Source organism: Micrasema longulum, unplaced genomic scaffold (genome assembly GCF_059751315.1).
Source record: "Micrasema longulum isolate JH-2025_06_02 unplaced genomic scaffold, ASM5975131v1 h1tg000678l, whole genome shotgun sequence".
Lineage (NCBI taxonomy): Eukaryota > Metazoa > Arthropoda > Insecta > Trichoptera > Brachycentridae > Micrasema > Micrasema longulum.
In genome coordinates, this window is record NW_028277874.1 from 1,747,503 (window position 1) to 1,770,301 (window position 22,799).

The 22,799-nt window shown below is 34.0% G+C and overlaps 1 protein-coding gene across 2 annotated transcripts in view; it reads left to right on the plus strand.

Moving 5' to 3' along the window:
- LOC148279721 (putative cytochrome P450 6a13) overlaps positions 1 to 20,327 on the plus strand; it is a 30,841-nt gene extending 10,514 nt beyond the window's left edge. Inside the window, exons 2-5 of one of the 2 annotated variants that reach the window (XM_088229499.1) lie at positions 2,144 to 2,294; positions 14,236 to 14,460; positions 16,957 to 17,208; positions 19,976 to 20,327. In XM_088229499.1, the coding sequence (XP_088085625.1) occupies positions 2,147 to 2,294; positions 14,236 to 14,460; positions 16,957 to 17,208; positions 19,976 to 20,145 (795 nt within the window). In that variant the 5' untranslated portion in view covers positions 2,144 to 2,146 and the 3' untranslated portion in view covers positions 20,146 to 20,327. Of the gene's footprint in view, positions 1 to 2,143; positions 2,295 to 9,915; positions 10,909 to 14,235; positions 14,461 to 16,956; positions 17,209 to 19,975 lie in introns of those variants that run through there. The other variant, XM_088229498.1, reaches the window with a different exon arrangement.
- The last annotated feature ends 2,472 nt before the right edge of the window (positions 20,328 to 22,799 follow it).

The window sequence follows — 22,799 nt, forward strand, 5'->3', positions numbered from 1 at the left end:
CAGTGAAGGAAGCTTCTCAAAAGGGTTTCTATGTCATTTTTGCCGAAAACGTTTATATTCGTCACTACCCCTTGTGCTTCGGGTGATTCCGAACGGCAAGCTTATTGTTTTTCATTTAATATCCCATATTTTCAATTTCTTTTTTTAGGTATGTTTTTTTGATATCATATAGAAAATACCAAAGTTTTATTGAAAATAAATAAGTTTTGATTTAATTCTTCATTTTTTTTGTTTTCCCCTTAGGTATTCGCCATTACCCCGCTCTCCCCTAATGTTCATTGAATATAATGTAACGTTTTTTTTGTACGACTGTATGTTATCTAAAGAATAAATAAATAAAAAAAACTTAAAATTGCAGTAATGACGCAATTAAAGTTTGTAAAAAGTTAATTACCTCAACTTCAGAAATATATTTTTTAACAACCTCAAAAAAAGTATCTTCAGAGGGTATTCTAACAGAAGACAAGAAAGGAAAACACGTTTTAATGAATCAGATTTTTCAAAAAATCAAATATGTTGTTAAAAAACCAATACATTCGTTTGTTCTATGAACTACTAATCCAATCAATCCTGAAGTTTGATTTGTTTCTACAGAATTTCTAAAGGTTTTAGTGTAGAGTAAGAGATTAACGTGTTCAATAAAGAAATATGTCAAATGTTTCCCTATTGAACTTACAATGTGCCGATTTAATGACAATTCCATAAAGAATTATCGAATTTTAGGCCAAAAATAAGGCAAATTTCACTTATTTATTTATTGAAATATGGGAAGGGACTGTTTCTTGATCATCTAGCATTATTTACCCTATAATATTATTATCCCATCTTCTGTGTATTCGAATTTAGAAATGAATGAAACCTAATTTTTTTCTTCATACATAAATACGGTTTCTTCATGAACCCTTTGAAAAATACATGCACATCATACCGAGCAAAAAAGACACATCAGGCATGCAAAAAGACACATTGCACCGTGTAAAAACGACACATCATGCCGTGTGGAAATGCACATCACACCGTGTAAAAAAGACATCATCCCATGTACAATGTACATACATTATACATATTTTTTTAAATTGAAAAACGCATCGTATCGTATCGTGTCAAAAAGAAAAAAAGGACACGATTAAAACCGAACACAACGAATTAAAAAAAAACCAGCGTAAGGTGTAAAAAAGCAATGGCAGCGGCGCGGCGTATTGAGTCGAAAAAAAACTGTATAAAATGACAAATTATGCCGTGTAAAAAGGCAGCACTTTATGGCCTCCGTGGCTCATTTGACTTGATACATTGAATAACACTTGACTCACGTACTTGTAAGGGTTACGGGTTCGGATATTATCCTTGGCTCTTCCCAACCGACTTTTTACTGGGAATGCATTATCAGTCATTATGGAGGAGGAGGGACGTTCATTTGGGTGTTCACTTTTTCCAGGTGATCGGTGGTCACATACATAACTCAGATATTCTGATGGATGTAGGTCTGTTCGTACCTGATAACTATCTTCGACAAAGACAGCATCGATTGTTTTACCTACCAAGATGATGCAGAACCAACCTGCCAATGGTTATGCCGGTTGGTAGAGCAATCTTGCTACTTAATCGCATCGCCTCGGATGTCGAAATATTTCACGACAGTGGGCCTTCCCTTAGGAAAGCACTTTCTAACTTTTAATTTTTCTTTTTACATTTTGTTATATTATTTTTATAACATAACTATCTACTGTAATTTGTGATCTATTATTGTATTTAGAATGAATTGGGTCTTTTTTCTGTAATGTTCTAAATATCTGAATAAATAAATGAATAAATGAATTCACGGTGAGAACACAAAAATCAAATGTGACGTTTCTCAAGCCTGGGTGTTCTGTGGTGTAATTCACCACCGTAATTGGGCCTCCTGGCCTGTAGTGGTGCAAAAAAAAAGAAACTACGTAGTAGGTAGTAGATACGAAAAAAATGGGGCGTTTAAAAAAATATTCATAATTTTCGAAACTCGTTAGGGCCATATACACATAAATTATGTACAAGATTAAATCATGTAAGCTCCATTGCAAAAAATATGCATATTTAAACCTAAATGTATGTCTCCTACTCTTCGTCGAGGTGGAAGTAAAAAAACTAATGTCGTTTAAATTTCTAGGCCATGTTTGGTGAAAACTGTGCGAACGATTCTGTTACCAGGCGACAATATCGAGCTTATTACACACGAGCTAATATGCTAGAACGAAGATTCAATCAACGCTCCGTGGAGGTTAAGAGGATATGCGGTGTCAGAGAAGTTTTATGGATAGGTATTTGAACAATGTTTAATCGTAAGGAATAATGGTATATCAATTGATAATAAACTTAACTGGAAGGAGCACATCAACAAAATTACGATAAAAACAAGAAAATTATTTTATTTCTTTCTGTAAATGAGAAATATTTGTGATAAAAATACTCTAAAAAACACCTACTACGCTCTATGCCAGACCACATTCTCTTATGGCATAATCGGTTGGGGCGCTGCAGCAAAATTGAACCTAGAACCCATCAGTAAATCACAAAAAGCCATAATTAGAATAATCAATAAAAAACCCCATCGTTATCCATCTGTTTGCAGAATTTCCTGTCTTAACTATTAGCCAAATGTTCAATAAATGTATACTTGCATTTATACACAAAAACATACACACCCAGAAATATATGGCTAGATATATACGGCTATATAAATATACACCACACTAGAACTATCACAAACATATCCCTCATTGTCTACTAATGTAGTGGAATAAAACTATTTAACCAACTTCCTTCATCAATTAGAGTTATAAAACCACTACAGAGGTTTTCAAGAGCTATTGCGATGTGGCTTTTGGACAAAGCACAATACCCTTAAAACATATTGTGTTATTTATGTATAATTTTATCCCTTGGGGTTATTTTCACAAAAATATCTCTAGATGAATCAGCCAAATATTGTTGTTTACATATCTATAGGAAATGCGATCTAACTTTTCCTCATACAAACGTATTCCCGTATTTTCTCCCTGGATTATGGCACTACAGCAGTGGTTTTTTCACTCACTAGATATTTACATTGGCGTGTCTATTGTTTTGTTTATTCGATAAATTGTTGATAATTGGTGAATGGTAATTATATTTATTTATTCATGCATTTCATATACAATTTTTTGTTCACTTTGCCTAGCTGTGTGAAACAGTACTTATGATTTTCTTGTTGTTTTACTGTAGAATGTTTTATTATTTAAACTTTCTACTGAATATGCTGTATAATTTTTAGGTTATTTTTTTAAATATAAATCTTTTATAATTTTTGGTGTGGTTTTTTTTTTTATAAATCTTGTTTTTAATATTCATGTTTTTGAAAAAAAATATATACATTAAGCCAACTATGTTAATATTATAAATATTTGTAAAAGGCAGATTTACCGTTTGTGTCAATAAAATAAAATAAAATAAATAAAATAATGGGAAGTTGGATGGTTCATCCAAAAACCCGTAAAAACGCCCAGTTTTATCTGCTGTTTTCGGGCGTTCGATATACAAATATGATAACTCTTCTTGAAAAACGCAAAACGTACTGATACAGAAAATTTCATTCGGACACTCTGTCTAAAAAAAAACAAAATCGGTTTTAGTTTCGAGGTGCGAAAAATGAGATAACGAAACATCGATTTTGTATATTTTAGATAGGCATAGTTCGCCATGCAGTTGTCTTTATCGAAAAGTATTGGGGAGGCATCTGCAAGACAGTGACAGAAAAACAATGTTCAAATACCAATTTATCAAATTTTCCCTGTCATCGTATATTCTCACAATTTATGTAATCCGAAACACAAACATAAAAATTTATGAATATGTGCATATATAATTTGAACCATATAAAAATTGATATCAAATTTTCGATTCAGTTCATTTAATATATATTATACGAGTATACACTCAAATTTAGCAAAAGCAATGCATTACCGGGTTTAGCTCGTTGAGTTGAACTATTTAAAAATTAACATGCGACTATCTTCAAACATTATTTTACAACATTTTGTTAATGTACTTCAAATATAATTTATGTGCATAATTATATTGAAAAACGATGTTATAAGGAAATTCACTAAAGAATTGCGTTATTAACTAAATTTTTTATCAAAAATAAATTTGTCCGTATTGAAATCAACATTCAAATCGCATTCATTTGTGATTTCCGTGAGTAGTTTTCCACGCTTCTTTCTCATATCTTTCTCATAGCTTAAAGCTATGGTTTCCTAGGAAAGCGGTGCCATTATATAGCGGCCGTAATATGCCGCGATGCGGTGGGCGTAATGAGATGCCCGTCTTAGCAGTGTCTAGAAATGTTCAGATGCTAAATACGATTTTTGTATAAATTTAATACATATATTTACACTAACGCTTCCCATTACGTAAAAGAAAAAACAGTAAAATGATGTTGTGCTGTAGTTATTTTTAATTTTGGAATTAAGGTGCTACCACTTGTTTTAGGTCGCGTACTTTAAAAAAAAAACATTTGAAAATTGATTTATTAACCCCTACGGATTCATTTTACAAAAATAAAATGTACATTTTGTTTTCATCCTCTGTTGTTCAAAATAATATTTATTACATCTTTTGAAAAGTTAGTCTGAGTCTTTTGTTTAGTTTAGTCTGGTAATTTATTGTACAATTTCAGTCCCTGGTATAGTAGTCTCGATTGTCCTTGTCTTGTTTTAGAATGATATTTTTCTTTTCATTATGGTATTTTTCTGATATTCTCGTATTATGTCCATGTTTACTACATTTTTTCACAAGCTTTAGTTCTTCGTCTACAATTAGATCAGTAGCTAATTTATAGATAAATTGTAATGATTCAAATTGAAAGAGTTCAGTTATATTTAATTGCTTAGATTGTTAAAAAAGTTTTCTAGTTGCTGTTAGATGGGGAAGGTCGTATACTAACTTTAATATTTTATTTTGCTGTCTTTGTAGTCTGTGCATGTCATTTTGATATCCCGTTCCCCATAATAGTTGCATATAACATATTTTAGTTTTTACATAGGCTTCATACATGAATTTTTTTCCGTTTTTGGAACAAAATTTTTGATTTAAAAAAAAAAACTCGATAATGTCGCTACTTTGCTAATTAAATTTCTGCGATTAATTTTCCATGTCAACTGTCTATCTATTGTTAGTCCTAAGAATTTAACATGTTCAATTTCAGTTGGTCGTTCATCATTTATCTGAGCATCTATTTTATGTCATTTTTTCTAGATTCAAAATTGATAATATTGGATATTTTTTCATTAAGTGTAAGTAAGTTTGTGTTTGTCCATTTAGTTACCACAGTCAGGTCTTCGTTTATGTCATTGTTTGTTAATACGTCTGTTTTTGATTTTTATAGAAATGTCGTCGGCATGCATAATAATTTTGCCTTTAAAATTGTACAGTGAAAAATCATAAATATTTTATTTATTTTATTTTATTTTATTTGGGATTTTTACAGCTATTACATAAACAAAATAAGTAGAAAAATCTTAACAATGCTAAAGCCAATTAAAAAAATCCACTGTAAATATAATGACACATAATATATAAGAAAAGAAGTTTAGTAATTGTATTTGTGTGACGTTTGTATTCATGTGTATGTGAATGTGTGTATGCGTGAATGAATTAGGGAGAGGATACATGTGCGTGTGGGAATGAATGAGGGAGAGGGTGCGTGTGTGTGGGTGCGTAAGTATAAAAAAATAATTGTTTAAAACTAAATAACATAAAATAAAAAAATAAAAAAAATATTTCAAAAATTTTTTTCACATGTGGACCCAAAATAGATCCTTGTGATACTCCAAAATTACTGTATGTATTTGGCTTTTTTTTCCATTTACATATGTTAACTGCTTCCGATTTGCTAAGTATGGTTTTAGTAGTTTACATTCTCGAAATTTTACTCCTACATCATTTAATTTTTTCATCATGGTCTCAACATGTACCTTATCGAAGCCTTTTTTAAAATATAAAATTAATCCTGTGATTGAGATTCCAGTATATATGTTTGTTTGAATATTATTTATTAAATTTACTAGGGCTGATATTTTTTGACGTAGGGACACTACTATTTATGTTGTTTTCATGGATTTGAAAAAAAAAAAAAAAAAAAATGATTGCATATCTTAAACCCAAAAATTTTTGAATAATTGGTCGGTGGGAAAAGTAGACGGTTTTTTCAATATAACTTTTATAATGGTTTTTTGTATTTTTTCAACAGGCAAAATATTTGTTTTAAAAGCACCACCCCATCCGATTATGTTGTACTGTAATATGGGTTACACACATAAAGACGCCTGTCCGTTACAACATAAGAAAATGGTGAGCAAATGGATAAGTAGTAAATCTTTTTTATCCCGTAAATTATTTCTATGACAAAAAAATATGTTAATTTCAATATTCTACGTTTCATAATATGTATTTGTTTTAATTTTCTTATTATTACTAGTATTTACTTTTATGTTTATTTGTTTAATTGTAAATGGTAAATTAAAAAAAAAAATATTTGTGCTTCAATTTTTATTATTATAGGTATGTTTTTTAATTGACATTCATGTTTTCCAATTTATATAATTTGTTTTTTTTAAAAAAAAAATTATTATTATTTATTGATTTTTTAAGCATCATCATGCCTAAACACAGGAATTTTCTAGCTAGTAGGGACCTGAAACAATGAACCTCTGTACATTTTAAAATTGTGAAATAAATCAACATTTTGCCAATTTCACGAGTCCACATTACATTTACAATCATTTTGACAGTTTTAACATGCTAAAATGTCCTTCGCTACACGAGGACATCCGTTCACATACTGTTTGCACCGCTATGACGTCCGTCTTGCAAATGGTGGCACAGATATTTGACGTTCTACTCACAATCAACGCTTTCTAGGAAACTAGTGCCGTCAGCCGCTAGATGACAGCACCGCTCTTTTAAAAAACCACAACTTATAGGGCTGTTTACATGTGGACATCGAGGGTAGATCCTTAAGCCCACCATCCATCCGCAGCTGTTATAGAGTCTTGGGGGACTCTATCAGCTGCTCATAGAGGAAAGTTATTGTAAATATCCCTAAGGAATACAAACTCTACACAGATTAAGAAGGAGGGAGGAGGATGTATGGATAAAGGCCAATACGTCATCCCCACCCCTCAGGATCCCCTCAATGCCTCTGTTTTTTTTATCAAAAAAATATGTATTTACACAAACAATTAACATAAATAAACGTATTCAAATATACAAAAACAATTTCTTAAAACTATAGTAGCACAACAAACATAACTAACACAACAAACATAAGTAAAAACACGGATATTTACAATGAGAGAACGGCTTTGAATAAAGAAGGACTCCCTGGGTGGTCAGAAGCAGAGGATCCGAATACCACCCCCATAAGGGGAAGACAAAACAGAAGAACGTGTGCGTTCCGCTCGGAAGGAAGCACAGTCCCAACTGAGCATCCTACAGGAACAGTTGCCTGTCTCACCATATTTTACCCACCTAGGCGTCCGCGCATCTGAAGAGCTTCCAACGCGATACCCAAGTCCGGACAAACTGACGGAAGAGTGCAAAATTCCTACTGTTGGCCATCAGATCCACACTCTACGCAGGTTGCATGACCCCTGTCAGACCATTCAGCATTTCATCTCTGACATCATCCAATAGCACACAGTGCCACAGGATGTGTTCAGCCGATTGATGGTTATCTCCGCAAGCACAGGTTGAGACAGGGGCAAGTCCAAGTTTATGAAGCTTGTCTCTAAACTTCCCATGTCCCGAACCTATTAAACCCACTAAATCTTGTCTCGGAAGGGTGCAGCTCAACACCAAAGTATTCCATATTCTCTCCTCTCCTCACAAAGCGTTTTACTACTGCCTCTCTTGTCTCAAAATCTATCGTGAAAACTCCTGCAAGCACAGGAAGAGTCTCAGACGCCACAGTCCAATATGCCCTTGTAAGTGCCAGCAGAGGAACCCTCTATCCACTAAAAAGTGCTAGTCTAGCCACTCCGATATCCAAACGATGTACCCATACCTGAGCCGCATACGTAACCTGGGCCGCATAGGAACCACGATATAGGATCCGCAGGACCGTAGAGCGGATTTCTCACTCAACACAACTTAGGCGACGTAAATGGAAAAACAAATTTTTCGGTAACATCAAGCCAATAGTCTTGAGAGGAGAGAACGAGAGTTTGTTTCTTTCACCCCATTTTAAGATGTCATTCAAAGCATCACTAGCCTTCTTTTCTATCATAGCTCTCGATCCTCCAGAGACAAGAAGTAGCGCATCATCCGCATAAGCCACCGTCATGCAACTCTTTGGCAGCGGAAGTAATAAAAGGTCATCGAATAAAAGGTTCCAAAGGGTCGGCCCAAGAACCGAACCCTGAGGACAGCCCATAGTAGATGCCCGAACCACACACGTATCGCCATACCTGATGGACACCTCTCTGTCAACAAAATAATTAGAAATAATCTTGAAAAGTTGTCCTGGACAGAGCCTGTTCTTCGGTTTTAGAACCATCGGCCACCAGGCGTTATCGAAGGCACCAGATATATCCAGAAATACACCCATGACGTATTTTTAGCTGCTATCTTTCACCATATTTAGTACATATAAAATGAAATGCTCGGTCGACTTCCTTCGGATAAATCCAAACTGACGGTCACAGGGAGGCAACAGGGAGACATCAAGTATTCCCCTTATCAGCTTTTCATAAACCTTTCCCATTAGGGGAAGGAGTGTGATCGGCCGATAAGCCCCGGGATCCAACCTCAGCTTGTCATTCTCTTTAGGTATTACTCTAAGCAAACCACGCTACCATTCCTTGGGGAATACTCCCCGTCGAAGGCATGTATTCATCACCTGGAGCATCTCATTTTGTGCAAACTTCCATGTATTCTTCACAATTATGCCCGTGATTATGTCTTTAACACACGACGGCGTTTGTTACGAGCGAATTCACGAAAAATATTATTGATTTTATATTATAATGTATTGAAATAGTTTTATTTTGGGAGTGACACTTTCACGTCAACTAAATCGCTATTGTCACTAGGTCCTGTTCGTACGTGTTAACACGAAGACAATGTGACCGCTGGCGGCCGCGCGCGGTGCTTTAGGTAATATTTGTTTCGCGGAGTTAAGCTAGGGTTTCCTAGGACAGCGGTGCCCGTATCTTAACGGCCGTAGTGAACGGTGATGCAGTGGACAGCCGTCGTAACGGTGACTAGAGTGTGGTTTCCTAGGAAAACGGTATTATCAACACCATTTAACCCCGTTTACCTCGAAAACCACTCTCTAGTCGACGTTACGACGGCTGTCCACCGCATCACCGTTCACTACGGCCGTTAAAACACGGGCACCGCTGTCCTAGGAAACCCTAGCTTTAGCCTGCCCGTCTATGTCGGTAGCGATGTCTCTGGACATTTTTTTGTCCTACGAATTGAACAATGGTCGAGTCTTGGGACAAAACAATATCATATTGTCACGCATGAACGGCTTTAAAGACTTCAATCAAGGGTAACCATACTAAGTGGATATGCGGTTCAAGATAGGTTTGATAAAAAATTGTTATCATTTTTGTATACAGTACGCCCAAAGACGGCTGATAAAACTAGAAGCTTTTAAGGGATTTTAGATGGTTCTATAATAGCTCCTATAAAATACAATTAATGTATTTTTTTTTTTTTTTAAAGAATCGGAACACGCCAAACTAGATATCTATCTGTGTAAAAAAAACTTTAAAATACGGGAATACGTTTGTATGAAGAAAAGTCAGACCGCACGCCACAATACGGACTAAATTCATTTTTAAGTACAAACTAAAACGATTGCGTTCTCATAAAATATCTAATTATAATATATTTTAATGTGTTTGTAATTAAATTCTTAAAATTAAAATAAAGACTGAACATTGTTTTTTTTTTCAAATTAGTGATGACAAAATACATTGATTTAATTTACAGTAAGTACCTGCTTTGGTACTTGGCGCTTGTATTCTGAAAATTAAGAAATGTCTGTCACTTTGTCATTAATTGTTATTTTCTGGTTGTTGCTGTATATCTGGTCGGTACTGGCATTTCGATACTGGAAGAAAAGAGGAATCTACAGTCCACCGACCGTCTTCCCAGTCGGACATTCGTGGAAGTTTCTCACGTGCCAAAGTAATTGGGGAGAATTCATGGCAAAACATTACGAAAGTACACGAAAAGAAAATCCGTTAGTCGGAATATATTTATTATTCGCTCCATGTGTGATTGTAAACGACTTAGACATAATCAAGAAAGTGCTTATCAAAGACTATCGGCACTTCCAAGGACACGGAATCCAAGCCAACGAATATAGTGATCCGATTGGACGAAGCTTTTTCCACTCGAGTGGAGAAGAATGGAGAGAAGTTCGACTTAAGCTTTCACCTGCATTTTCTACGTCAAAACTTAAAGACAAGATCGACGATTTAGTTACAAAACAGAATAATATGGTAAAATTCATCGAAAATCACCTCAAAACATCAGAACTGATTGATGCCAAAGATCTAATGGCAAGAATCGGAATCGAAATGGTTGCGACAAGTTTGTTCGGCATCGACGTAAATGCCTTTAAACTTGCTGGCGCTGAATTCAGAGAAAAAAGTAGTTTGGGTCTTAATAAAGGACTCGTGGTCTGTTATGAAGAAATGTTAACTTTTACATTCCCCAAATTAGCGAAATTGTTATTTTTAAGTACAAATCACCTGGAAGTCAATACGTACTTTTTGAAGTTTTTTCCAGAATTGATGCGATACAGAGAAAATAATAACTTGGAAAGAATTGACGTCCTGCAAAAATTAATTGAACTAAAAAATGACAAGATAAAACAAGGTACATCATTTTTTAAAATAAATTATTCAGCCACCCCGTAGTCAAGTGTTTCGAGCGTTTGCCCGGCGTGCATGGGGTCTCGAAAGCACAATCACAATCACAATCACAATCCCAATCCCAAATGGTAGACACGAAATATTTGCATATTACAACAGAGATGAAGAACATTTAAGAGAAGGTAATATAAAAGTCTAGGCATCTACAGGGCTTATGACCTGTCAATGGCTGGTTTAAGTGGCCACTTTACACACTGTGTAACATTCACCATTCTGCCTATATTTGAACATCTATATTCTTTCAATTCTTCCATCTGTTGATGTTTGTGAAGTTAAAGAGCTGAAACCTTTATTTATGCTGGTGAGATTCATCAAATTGAATTATTTCACCTACATACTAGGCAACGCCTGAAAATGTTATTTTTTAAATTTCTATACTTCTTCATGGACCAGGTAATTTATCAACAATATTTTGAGTTTGTCCAAATTTTTGTAGGATGTTAATATAAACAGCTCCCCAGGGAGTTGAATCCAGTCCTTGTCTACAAAAATTTGGACAAACACAAAATATTGTTACGAAATATTTGTTCAAAAAGATATTTTGACGTTGAAATATTTCATAGTCATTAGACTGGCATCAAGGCGTAAAAAGGGTCATATTCTCTCACAATTGGTGTGATTGCAGTATCAATGCGGTGCCCTATGGATGCCTGATAAAGCATTGTAATGACTTTTCATAAAACTTACTGATTTAATAGGACACGTTGAGTTAATACAGAGTTAGTCGATTAAAGTCCTTCCTCTGATATACTGTTTATTTTAGAAGAAATATTTGCATTATGATAATCCAAAATGTTTTCGGAAATAATCTTATAGTTGCAGGTGTGAAATGTAAATTAAAATGTGGTAGAATGGAATCATAATTTACCCTTAATTTGGAGTACGTTGGACCACAATCCAACTTTACTCTTTTGAAACTATTATAAAAAACCCCAAACATAACGCATTCCCTTCGAGGACTTATATGCCAGTTCATGACCCACCAGAATACGACCTTAGTAAAAATCTTTAGCTTAGAGATTATTTAGAGATATCGTCACTTTGATCAGTTTCTCGAGTACCATACAATATTTCCATATTCTAAGATTCTAATTCACGTTACGCAATTCTGAATACACCCGCTGTTGATCAGAGTCCATAATAATACTAATAATTCATTAAGTCTGGGAATTTTGATGAATATGTATAGGTATTTGAACGTGGTTTTTCTGTCACCCTCTCGCATATGCCTCCCCGATTCTGATCGAAAAAGACGACTGCACGTCGGATTAATTTTTCCTAACTAAAATCGACCTTTTCCGCACCCCAAAACTGAACCGATTTGTTTTTTTTAAATTAATGAAATTTTCTGTGTCGTTACCTTTTCTGTTTTGAATTTTTTTTTTTTTTAATTTTTAATTTTTATTTTTATATTTTTTTAATTAAATCTTAAAGTAGGGCACACATATCATACATATTGTTATGTGTGTTCTAATAATAACATTGCAAATATATTTAATTTATAAATTGTTTATCACATATGTCTTGACCATTATTTTAAATTTTGATATGTTTTTTTCTTCATAAATATTTTTTTCCATTTCGTAATACTTTTTAATTGCTTTAAATAAAATTGAATTTTATGACTTTGCCTTTTTCCTAAATGGAAGTCTGATTTTGTTCTTTTCTCTAGTATTGTGATCGGGTTCATGCTGGTTCCGATTAAAAATTATTTTTCGTATTTGTATACCATACGCCCGAAGACAGAAAATGAAACTGGAAGCTTTTTTGGGTTTTTCGATCGTCCTAGCTCCCATTAGAAACAATTTATCGAAAAAGCAAAATAGCAGACACGCCAATAGTAAATATTTATAGTATGTAGAAATATCATTGCTCTAGTGCTATAATCTAGAAAGAAAATGCCGGAATACATTTGTATGAAGAAAAGTCAGACCACCTTTCCTCTTAATGGTCGATTCATGAGTTAACTGTTTATCAGTTAACTATGACTCTTCATACTGCAAAACAATTGTACCGGTAAACGTCGTTTTGCGCCGGTTTGATTTACGCCGATTTACAACTATGCCGGTTGGTGCCAGCGTGGGATTCCCCGGTTCAGCCGACACCAGACGACAGTAGGCGTCGCGATTCTAACAGCAGACACACTTTTACACGTTGTTTTATTATATTACCGTGTACACGAGCAGCCTATTGTGTGTGTGAAATTGTTTCAGAGTTAGTTTTCGTTTTGCTTTTAATAAAAAAAAAGAAACATTTTATTAAAATTAAAAGAATGTTAAAATATTTGTAGTTTATGCTATGATTCTGCAAGAAAGGAAGCAACAATCAAAGCAAATGAAATTGGATGTTTTTTCAAAAAAAGTGTGAGAATTCAATTTAGTACTGATGAACTGGTGAGTAAGTATTTATTATAAAAAATCGTTGTTAATATTTAAATTGTATTTATTAAATGCATTTATAATTTATTTGGAATATATATAGGATATGTTTTGAATAAACATGTTAGATAGTTCTTATAATTTTGAAATGGAACCTAATCTTGCATCTTCCATTATATTTGTGTTTATTTTACGTCGGTTTTTTTACGCCGGTGTCTCTCGAAACGGTACCCCGGCGTAAAACGACGTTTACCTATTATATTATGCTATATTAGTATTATGCTATATTAGTATTATGCTATATTAGTATTATGCTATATTAGTATTATGCTATAATAGTATTATGCTATATTAGTATTATGCTATAATAGTATTATGCTTTATTAGTATTATGCTATATTAGTATTATGCTATATTAGTATTATGCTATATTAGTATTATGCTATATTAGTATTATGCTATAATAGTATTATGCTATATTAGTATTATGCTATATTAGTATTATGCTATATTAGTATTATGCTATATTAGTATTATGCTAACCTGGCAAGTATTTTTAAAAAAATGCTCATTTAGTGTAGTTTTTAAAATGATATTACATTTCCCGTATTTTACTTTAAAAAAAATACATTTCTGTTTTACTGCAAAAGAGGGTCATTTTAAAATATTTTTTAAATCTGGATACGAGTATCGAAATTTTTTTTTATTTTTTATCTAAGTCGTATATTTTCACGAAATTCATAAAAGTGCTCATATCTCGAAAACGAACGATTTTTTACTGAGGTAATATGGTCATATTTTGGTGAGTCGTGAACTGGCACATCAGCCCTCCGAGGGAATACGTTAAGAATCTGTATCTACATTTGTCAAATATCTGAATGATTTTTGTTTAGGGGAAAAATTTTCAATGTCGCGAATATCAGCGCATGCTTTTATAATGCTGGTGGCTGGGTTCGACGGAACCAGCATCGTGTTGAGTTATCTTCTTCGAGAACTTGCCATCAACCCAGAAGTTCAAGACCTTGTGAAAGAAGAAGTAGACACCATTCTTCCGGAGGAGGACCAGATTACATATGGAACTTTCAACAATTGCACTTACATCCATAAAGTGATCCAAGGTAATCCACGTTTTTATCTAGTTTAAATTTTATGGTACCTATATTACCAATCATAAATATATTTACTCATTTTTCTTCGGGAGATTCTAGTTGTTTTCATTTTGAACGAACACAAATTTTGTGTCTAAGTAGGAAAAATTGTGTATTCGTGACAACCGTTCAGCCTTATATGGGTATTTTCGAAGAAATGCCAATGAAAGAATTGGACACTCTTTAAAGCTAGGGTTTCCTAGGACAGCGGCGCCCGTATCTTAACGACCGTAGTGAACGGTGATGCGGTAAACAGCAGTTGTAACGGGGACTAGAGAGTGGTTTCGTAGGAAAACAGTGTTATCAACACCATTTAATACCGTTTTCCAAGGAAATTAGTTACTAGTCACCGTTACGACGGCTGTCCACCGCATCACCGTTCACTACGGCCGTTAAGATACGGGCACCGCTGTCCTAGGAAACCCTAGCTTTAGGCTAAGTGTCCACTTGATATAAAATCTCGAGAGAAAGTCTCGAGATCGGTCTCAGTAGCTTAATCACAAATGACTATCGACGTCATAATAAGCGAAGTGATAACAATTTCTCGCCATGGTTGTTTATCGTTTTCGCGACCACAATGGAACATCCATAAACACCTAATATTATGTCAAAATATTTACGTTTCGTGACGTATAATCCTGCTGCGCAATCACATATTTGAATTCCACCGGTGTAAATATGGAAAATATACAAAAATTGCTATTTTTATTAATTGATTTATAATTTATCATGCTATTTATTGCATTTAGCCAGCGGTTGGTAAGTCAAATATCAAAAAAGCAGTCACCATAGTAATTGTCATTAAATTGACACTTTTTTGCATAAGATACTCCTTACTATTTTGCAAATGCAATATGTTGTATTATTATTTATAGTGAACGCCAATTTTTCGCCAGTGAACTGTATTTATTTACGAGGAAAACGAAAAATAAACCGACACGAGCGTTGACTTAGAGATTACACACGCGTTGACTTATGACTGCGATAACTGCGATGACTGCGGCCTCCGTGGTGTAGTGGTCAAGACGCTTGACTCACGCACGGGAGGTTCCGGGTTCGATTCCCAAAAAAGCCAAAAAAGTATGAAAATGCATAATAGTCATTTTAAAAGTATTAAAACATTATATATACAAGAAAAAACGGTGAAATAATGAAATTATATGTTCAAGATGCGCATTCTCTGGATCAACTAATATTATTTATTCGAAGTACTTCTGGAAAAAATAATTCTTTATATATATAATACAAATGTCTTTATATATCTATTTTATACTTAATATGCTACTACACTGGCTCAGTATCAGGCAAAGAAGAAAAATTCACATTCTTTCACTTCTTCACAATATTTTAAATAATCCTACTTCGCCTGTTTATCTGAGAGAGCTCTGCCAACCTTTATCACAACACGGACTATCTCTTCGTTCTAGTTACGAGAGAACCCTTTTAATACCCTTTCATCGCTCTATTTTTTCTGCCTCCTCTTTCACACAAGTAGCTGCTCGACTGTGGAATAATCTACCCACTAATATAAGAGATGTCCCTTTTTTATTTACATTTAAGTCTAAATATTTAAATCGTTCCCTTATCCTTCTTTTTTCCTTCCCATTCCCTCTTCTCTCTTCATAGCGTAGTGTCAATTTAATATTCTTTATTTTGTTAGTCTTTGTTTTTAATTTTAAAATCGTAAGATTCAATATGAGGGTACTACTTGCAAATCCGGCAAAATCCATCGTTCTTTATTTTGAACAAATCACAAAAAACTAAAACAATAGCTAACATCAACTTCGTTTTAAACTTATTTTTTTTTATTATAATCAGTAAATATTTTATACGTAAGCAGTGATAACATATGCATGTTTATGTCAAGAAACACTATTAAATTTAAACTTTGCAATACTCAAGTAGAGGTTGCCATGTTTGCAATGAAGCCGATAATTTAAAAGTCAAATCTTACAAATTAAGCAGAATTTTTAACTGACAAAGTTGAAATTGTGGTGAAAAAATCTACTCTGAATAAATTGCAATTAATATGTTACTTTTTTTAATTTTGGATTTTGCCGGGTTTGCAAGTAATACCCTCGTATGTCCATGTACTTGTAATTTTCTCAAACAGAACGGTTTGGGTAGGTAGGAAGAAATTGCCTTAAGGCAATATGCCCGCTCTTAAATGTATATAAATTGTTTATGTATATAAAGTGTTATAAATAATAAATAAATATGCTTATAAATGAAATTCAATACCGTCACTGCCTGATTTCTTAAATATGTATTTGTACTTACGGCTTATTTTATGATGTTAAAATATTATAACAGTGAGTGTGAAATTACATCACACGATGTAATACGTTGCGAGGGTGCATACAAACATATGTGACTTGCTTCCTTCCAATTCAAAACTGCTGTACCTAATTAACCGCATTACAGTATTACCCTCCGCCACCCTTATGTGTACTTTGTGGTTTGCAGAAGCGCTGAGGAAATATCCCTCCCTTCCGTTCCACTTTAGACAGTGTACGAGAGACTACACAATTCCCGATACAAACTATCGCATTGATAAGGACACGACTGTAATAATCCCCGCTCTGGGTATACACATGAACCCTGACATCTACCCAGATCCACATAAGTTTGATCCTGAAAGATTCAGTCCTGAAAACATCGCTAAACGACATCCCCTTGCATTTATGCCTTTCGGAGAAGGACCCAGAGTCTGCATCGGTAAGAAATTTACAGTAATAATAGTAAAACAGAAAGTAAATGAACTTTGTAATGAAATAGGTGTCAAAAATTAGTAACAAGAAAACGTTCAAAAAGGCTATAAAAAAGTGGATAGTGGAGCTGGGTAGAAGTAAAATGGATTGTCTCATTCGCCCAAACATTGAATCAACTGCTCCACGAATGTATAGTTAATATTATGTTTTTGTTCTTTTATTTTGCGTTTCTGAATATAAATAATAAAAGTAAACATAAATGAAATATAAACATAAATACGTTGTGTATAAAACTGTGTGAACATTTTGTAAATTATCTCTGTATATTCAGTATTTTTTGTGTATATTCTCACATGCAAAATTGTTGTTAAGTATGCTCGGCACGGGTAACCCCAGTGAGGTCACATTATTTTTATTATTAATCTTTGTTTATTATTTGGGAAAAAAAATAATAAATGATAATGATGATGATTAAGATTTTGGTGTTATAGAATGTTTTGATGATGGGAAGGAATAAGGGATGAGAATGATTGTGGTAATAGTTAGGAAAATGATGGCGACTGTTGTTATTTTTATAACAAAAATTTTCACTGTGAATTCGATGATAATTATTGTGATAAAAGCGAAAATAGCTGTTTTTAATTAATGAATGTATGTTGTATGAAAATAACAAATGAATGGTGGTTGGTGATGATAATTATTGATGATAATGTAATCATAGCTATTTGATTTTTACATTACAATACTTATTTACTTAACGTGTCCGGCTGGATCATATTCTGCCATTTTAATATGCGGCAACGGATATCGCCTTGTCATTTGCCACTATTTGGTCCTCTTGAGTGCACCCTTCTCCCATGAGCAACATGTCAGTGGGTGTTATTCTGGATTGCGCCGCAATCACACAAGATGTCACCACCGGGGATGCCGTATTATGTCGTGTATTTACATGCAAAATACACGAGAAAAACTGTTTTTTGAGACTAGTTTAGAATAGCACCCGAGTAGCTCAATCACAAATAACTATGGACATGTAAATAAGCGAAGTGATAACGATTTCTCACCATGGTTGTTTATCGTATTCGGGATCACAATGGAACATCCGTGAACACCTAATATTAAATGTCAAAATGTTTACGTTACGCGACGTATTATCCTGCTGCGCAATCACATATTTGAATATCACAACAAACCATCACACCGTTTCCTCGTAAGGGTAGGCAGAGAGGATAGAACGCCACATTACTCGTTCTTTGCATACAGCTCTCGCTTCCTCTACATTCATACATATTCTCATGCACGCGCGTCGATTATTCCGATTTTTGACTTCAAGCATTTGAGCGATCACAATGAACAATAATGAACATTCTTAAGTTATTGCAGTCATTAGTCAACGCGTGAGTAATATCTAAGTCAACACTCGTGTCGGTTTGTTATTTGATTTCCTCGTAAATAAATTCAGTTCATTTGCGAAAATACGGCGACTGCTTTTCTTGACATTTGGATTGCCAACCGCCGGCTAAATGCAATAAATAGCATGATAAATAATAAATAAAAATAGCAGTTTTGGAATATTTTCCATATTTACACCGGTGAAATTCAAATATGTGATTGCGCAGCAGGATTATACGTCGCGAAGTGTAAATATTTTGACATTTAATATTAGATGTTCACGGATGTTCCATTGTGATCGTGAATACGATAAACAACCATGGTGAGAAATCGTTATCTCGTCGCTTATTTACATGTTCATATTTATTTGTGATTGAGCTACTGGGGCGCTATTCTGAACTAGTCTCGCGGCACGAGAAAAGAAGAATATTTTGCATGTAAATACACGACATAATACGGCATCCCCGGTGATGACATCTTGTGTGATTGCGGCTCAATCCAGAATAACACCCACTGACATGTTGCTCATGAGAGAAGGGTGCACTCGTGAGGACCTAGTGGCAAATGACAAGGCCATATCCGTTGCCGCATATTAAAATGGCAGAATATGATCCAGCCGGACACGTTAAGTAAATAAGTATTGTAATGTGAAAATCAAATAGCTATGATTACATTGTCATCAATAATTATCATCACCAACCACCATTCATTTGTTATTTTCATACAACATACAATCATTTATTAAAAACAGCTATTTTCGCTTTTATCACAATAATTATCATCAAATAAAATATTACTATCACATGCACTCGCCTATCCCTAGGCTCCATAGATATGGCAATCAGTATGAGGACAAGGCTGATATATTTGGTTCTGGACTTGATAGTTATAAAACGAGTCTGATTTCTTTTTTTCTCTCGCAATATTATTCTTAAACTTTTCTTTATATTCAAAAATGTTTTTCCTTTTTTTGTTTTTTCATATTTATGTATTTATTTCGTTAATATTTTTGGTTGCTTATGTGTATTTACCTACTTGTTACTATTCTTATAGTTATGCAATTTTATAATTTTTTGTTTTGTTTTTATATATGTATTTTTTTTTTTTCATATTTATGTTCAATATATGTTAAAGGCAATTTATGCCGTTTATGTAAAATAAATAAATAAATTCACAGTGAAAATTTTTGTTAAAATGGTGAGAAATTGGTATCACGTCGCTTATTAGCACGTCGATAGTTTTTTGTGATTGAGCTACTGGTGTTGATGGCGATAATAGTTATCGCAATACTAACGATAGCTTTAACATTCATGCCTACTGTATTACTAGTATCTACAATACGTTTTATTCAGAATTTAAGGCATGTTTTTTGACTGTTTTAGGACAAAGACTGGCGTTTATAATGATGAAGATGACTTTACTAACACTGTTCCGCCACTACGAGATATTCCCAAGTGAAAAGACGCATCTCCCAATACACTTTAAAAGTCCAGGATTTGCATTGCGCTGTGTTGAAGACATCACCATAAGATTCAAAAGACGAGATTTATAAAATTACTCAGAAGTAAAGGGAAAAGTTTTCGGTTAACCGATAATTAACGTAATATTTTAGTTAATTGATCCCTTAAAGCAACAAGGTTTCAACGAGCGATTTGGGTTTATTTGGGTCAGCGTTTGAACAGTTCCATTTGCAAAATGTATTTTCAGTTGAATACATTAACACCATCAACTTGATACAGGATTTTTAATATTTTTTTACTCATGCAAATAGATATTCAGGTGTTCTTTAAACCCTGTCACATCCGAAACCACGATGATCAGTACAGACAGGGTTTTCAGAACGCCCTGTATGTTACAAAAAAAAATGTTTCCCAAACTCTATGAGGCTGATACCCGTATGCAAAGACAAAACTTAAGGTAATGAAAGTACATTCTATTGTCTCCACTTTCGGGTTATTCTTCGCATTTGAGATTAGAATGTACTTTCCTCACCTTAAGTTTTGTCTCTGCATACGGGTACAAGAGCACTGTGTTGACATCTACTAGCCAGCGGGCCACATGGCGACGATATCTACCTACTGTCTACAAAAGCTTCTCTTCGGACATCTATCTCCCTTTGTTAACCATGGAGTTGAAACAGTGTTTGATTTATTTAGTTTTTTATTGCTTACTTCTTGGTATGAACACTTGACCAATTTACTACTATACTCTATTTTTTATAAATTTATTGATATTGCTTTAACTTTGCTGGAATTCCTCTCATCCATGCGCTTTGTAGCTGCACGATGATTGGTTATCTAGCTTTAATATATCAACTTTAAAATACCTTAATTTTGTAAACGGGGTCTAGAATTCCAATCGTCTATGCGCTTAGTAGCAGCAAGGCGTGTTGTAATCTTACTCCTTTTTACTATTCATATTATTATTATTTTGTAATTACACTAAATTTATTTGTCAATTTTTAAAATGTGTAAATGGGGGCTAAATTTCTAACTGTCTATACGCTCTGTAGCTGCAAGACGTCCTGTAATCTAGCTCCTATCTATTATAATTTTTGATTGATCTTAATTGAAAACGAGGATCTAGAATCCCAACCGTCCATGCACTCTGTAGCTGCAAGACGTACTGGGATATTTATTAATTGTACAGCGCCCTTGAGGTGATTTTCACAAAAATGGCGCTTTATAAATTATCCAACTATATATAAAAAGGAATCATTGGTGGGCCGATATTTTTTTTCCGAATTTTGAAATGAAAGGGGTCTAAAAAGTAGCCTTTTAGATTACTTGGAAAGCAAAAAATATTTTTAAAAAAATTCGATACTACTTTTAGCCCTCAACCAGAGCTTGAAGTTTTCGAAAAAGTCAATTTTTTGCGCTAAACCGGCTGTCATTTCGTATCTAACTAAGAAAAACAGTCTAATTAAATTTTATAATGCGGATTCAACCATATTAAATAAGTATCGAAGGGCGTGAGTTGCACTTTATTTTGTAATATATGGGTACCATTGTTATAATGATTGATTTCGTCAATATTAGCCAGGCGCTCGACAGAATCAGAGTGTAAACTTTTTGCATTTCGGTAGTTTTAAAACGTGTTCGAATTTGTAATGTGATTACATTTTATCTTTACTAACAAAAAAATAATTTTATCAGTGTAGATAATTAACAAAATGTTTAGACAGCGATAAACATTGAACCTCGGTTGAGGGCCAAAGTAGTATGGAATATTTTTTAAAATAATTTTTAAGTTCAATGTGATCCAAAATGCAACTTTTTAGACCCCTTTAATTTTGATGTCTAAAAAATAAAAAAAAATCATACATCATCGGCCCACTTTAATGTACATTATTAAATAATAACAAAAATAAAAATTAAAAATTATAACTTAAACATATATTTCAATAAACATCTGGACAACATGCTTATTCTACATATATGTAATATGCAATGATCGTAAGTGTGTCCTCGATAGACTGAATAACTACTGGACCAATTTACGTGCGGTTTTCATAGAAATGTAAATATTTGCCACGAGCATATTTATAGCTTTTAAAATCTTCAATTTACGGACAAGAAAGAAAATTAGGAGCGTAAATGTTTTTTTTTATGCTTCACCAGGGTTGCATTCGCCGAGAATGCATATAATAGATACTTGGGAAGATGTTAGTGCCGGCAACAGAGTTAATGGTGCCTTAAAGTCTGTCGTAGCAAATAAGTGTCTATCGCAAGAGGCTAAATTAGCAGTTCATAATGAAGTTCTGGTACCAACCCTAATGTATGGAAGCGAAGCATGGAGTTGGAAAAAAAGGGACGAAAGTAGACTGAATGCTGTTGAAATGCGATCCCTCAGGCGAATGTGCGGAAAAACAATGTATGATAGGTGCCCTAATGTCGAAATTAGAGCAGAATGCAAGGCTGAGTTAAGCATTATCGACAAAATTAAGAAAGGTCTTTTGCGATGGTTCGGTCATGTGGAGCGAATGAATGATGAAAGAACGGCTAAAAAGATTTATGATGCGAATGTGTCTGGTTGTAGAAGTCGAGGAAGGCCGAGAAAGACATGGCATGATCAAGTACAACAAATTCTTGAAAGTGGTCATGTGAAAAGTCGGAATAATCGACGTGCGTGCATGAGAAGATGTATGAATGTGAAGGAAGCAAAGGAAGTGTGCCAGGACAGAGTGGTGTGGCGTTCTATCCTCTC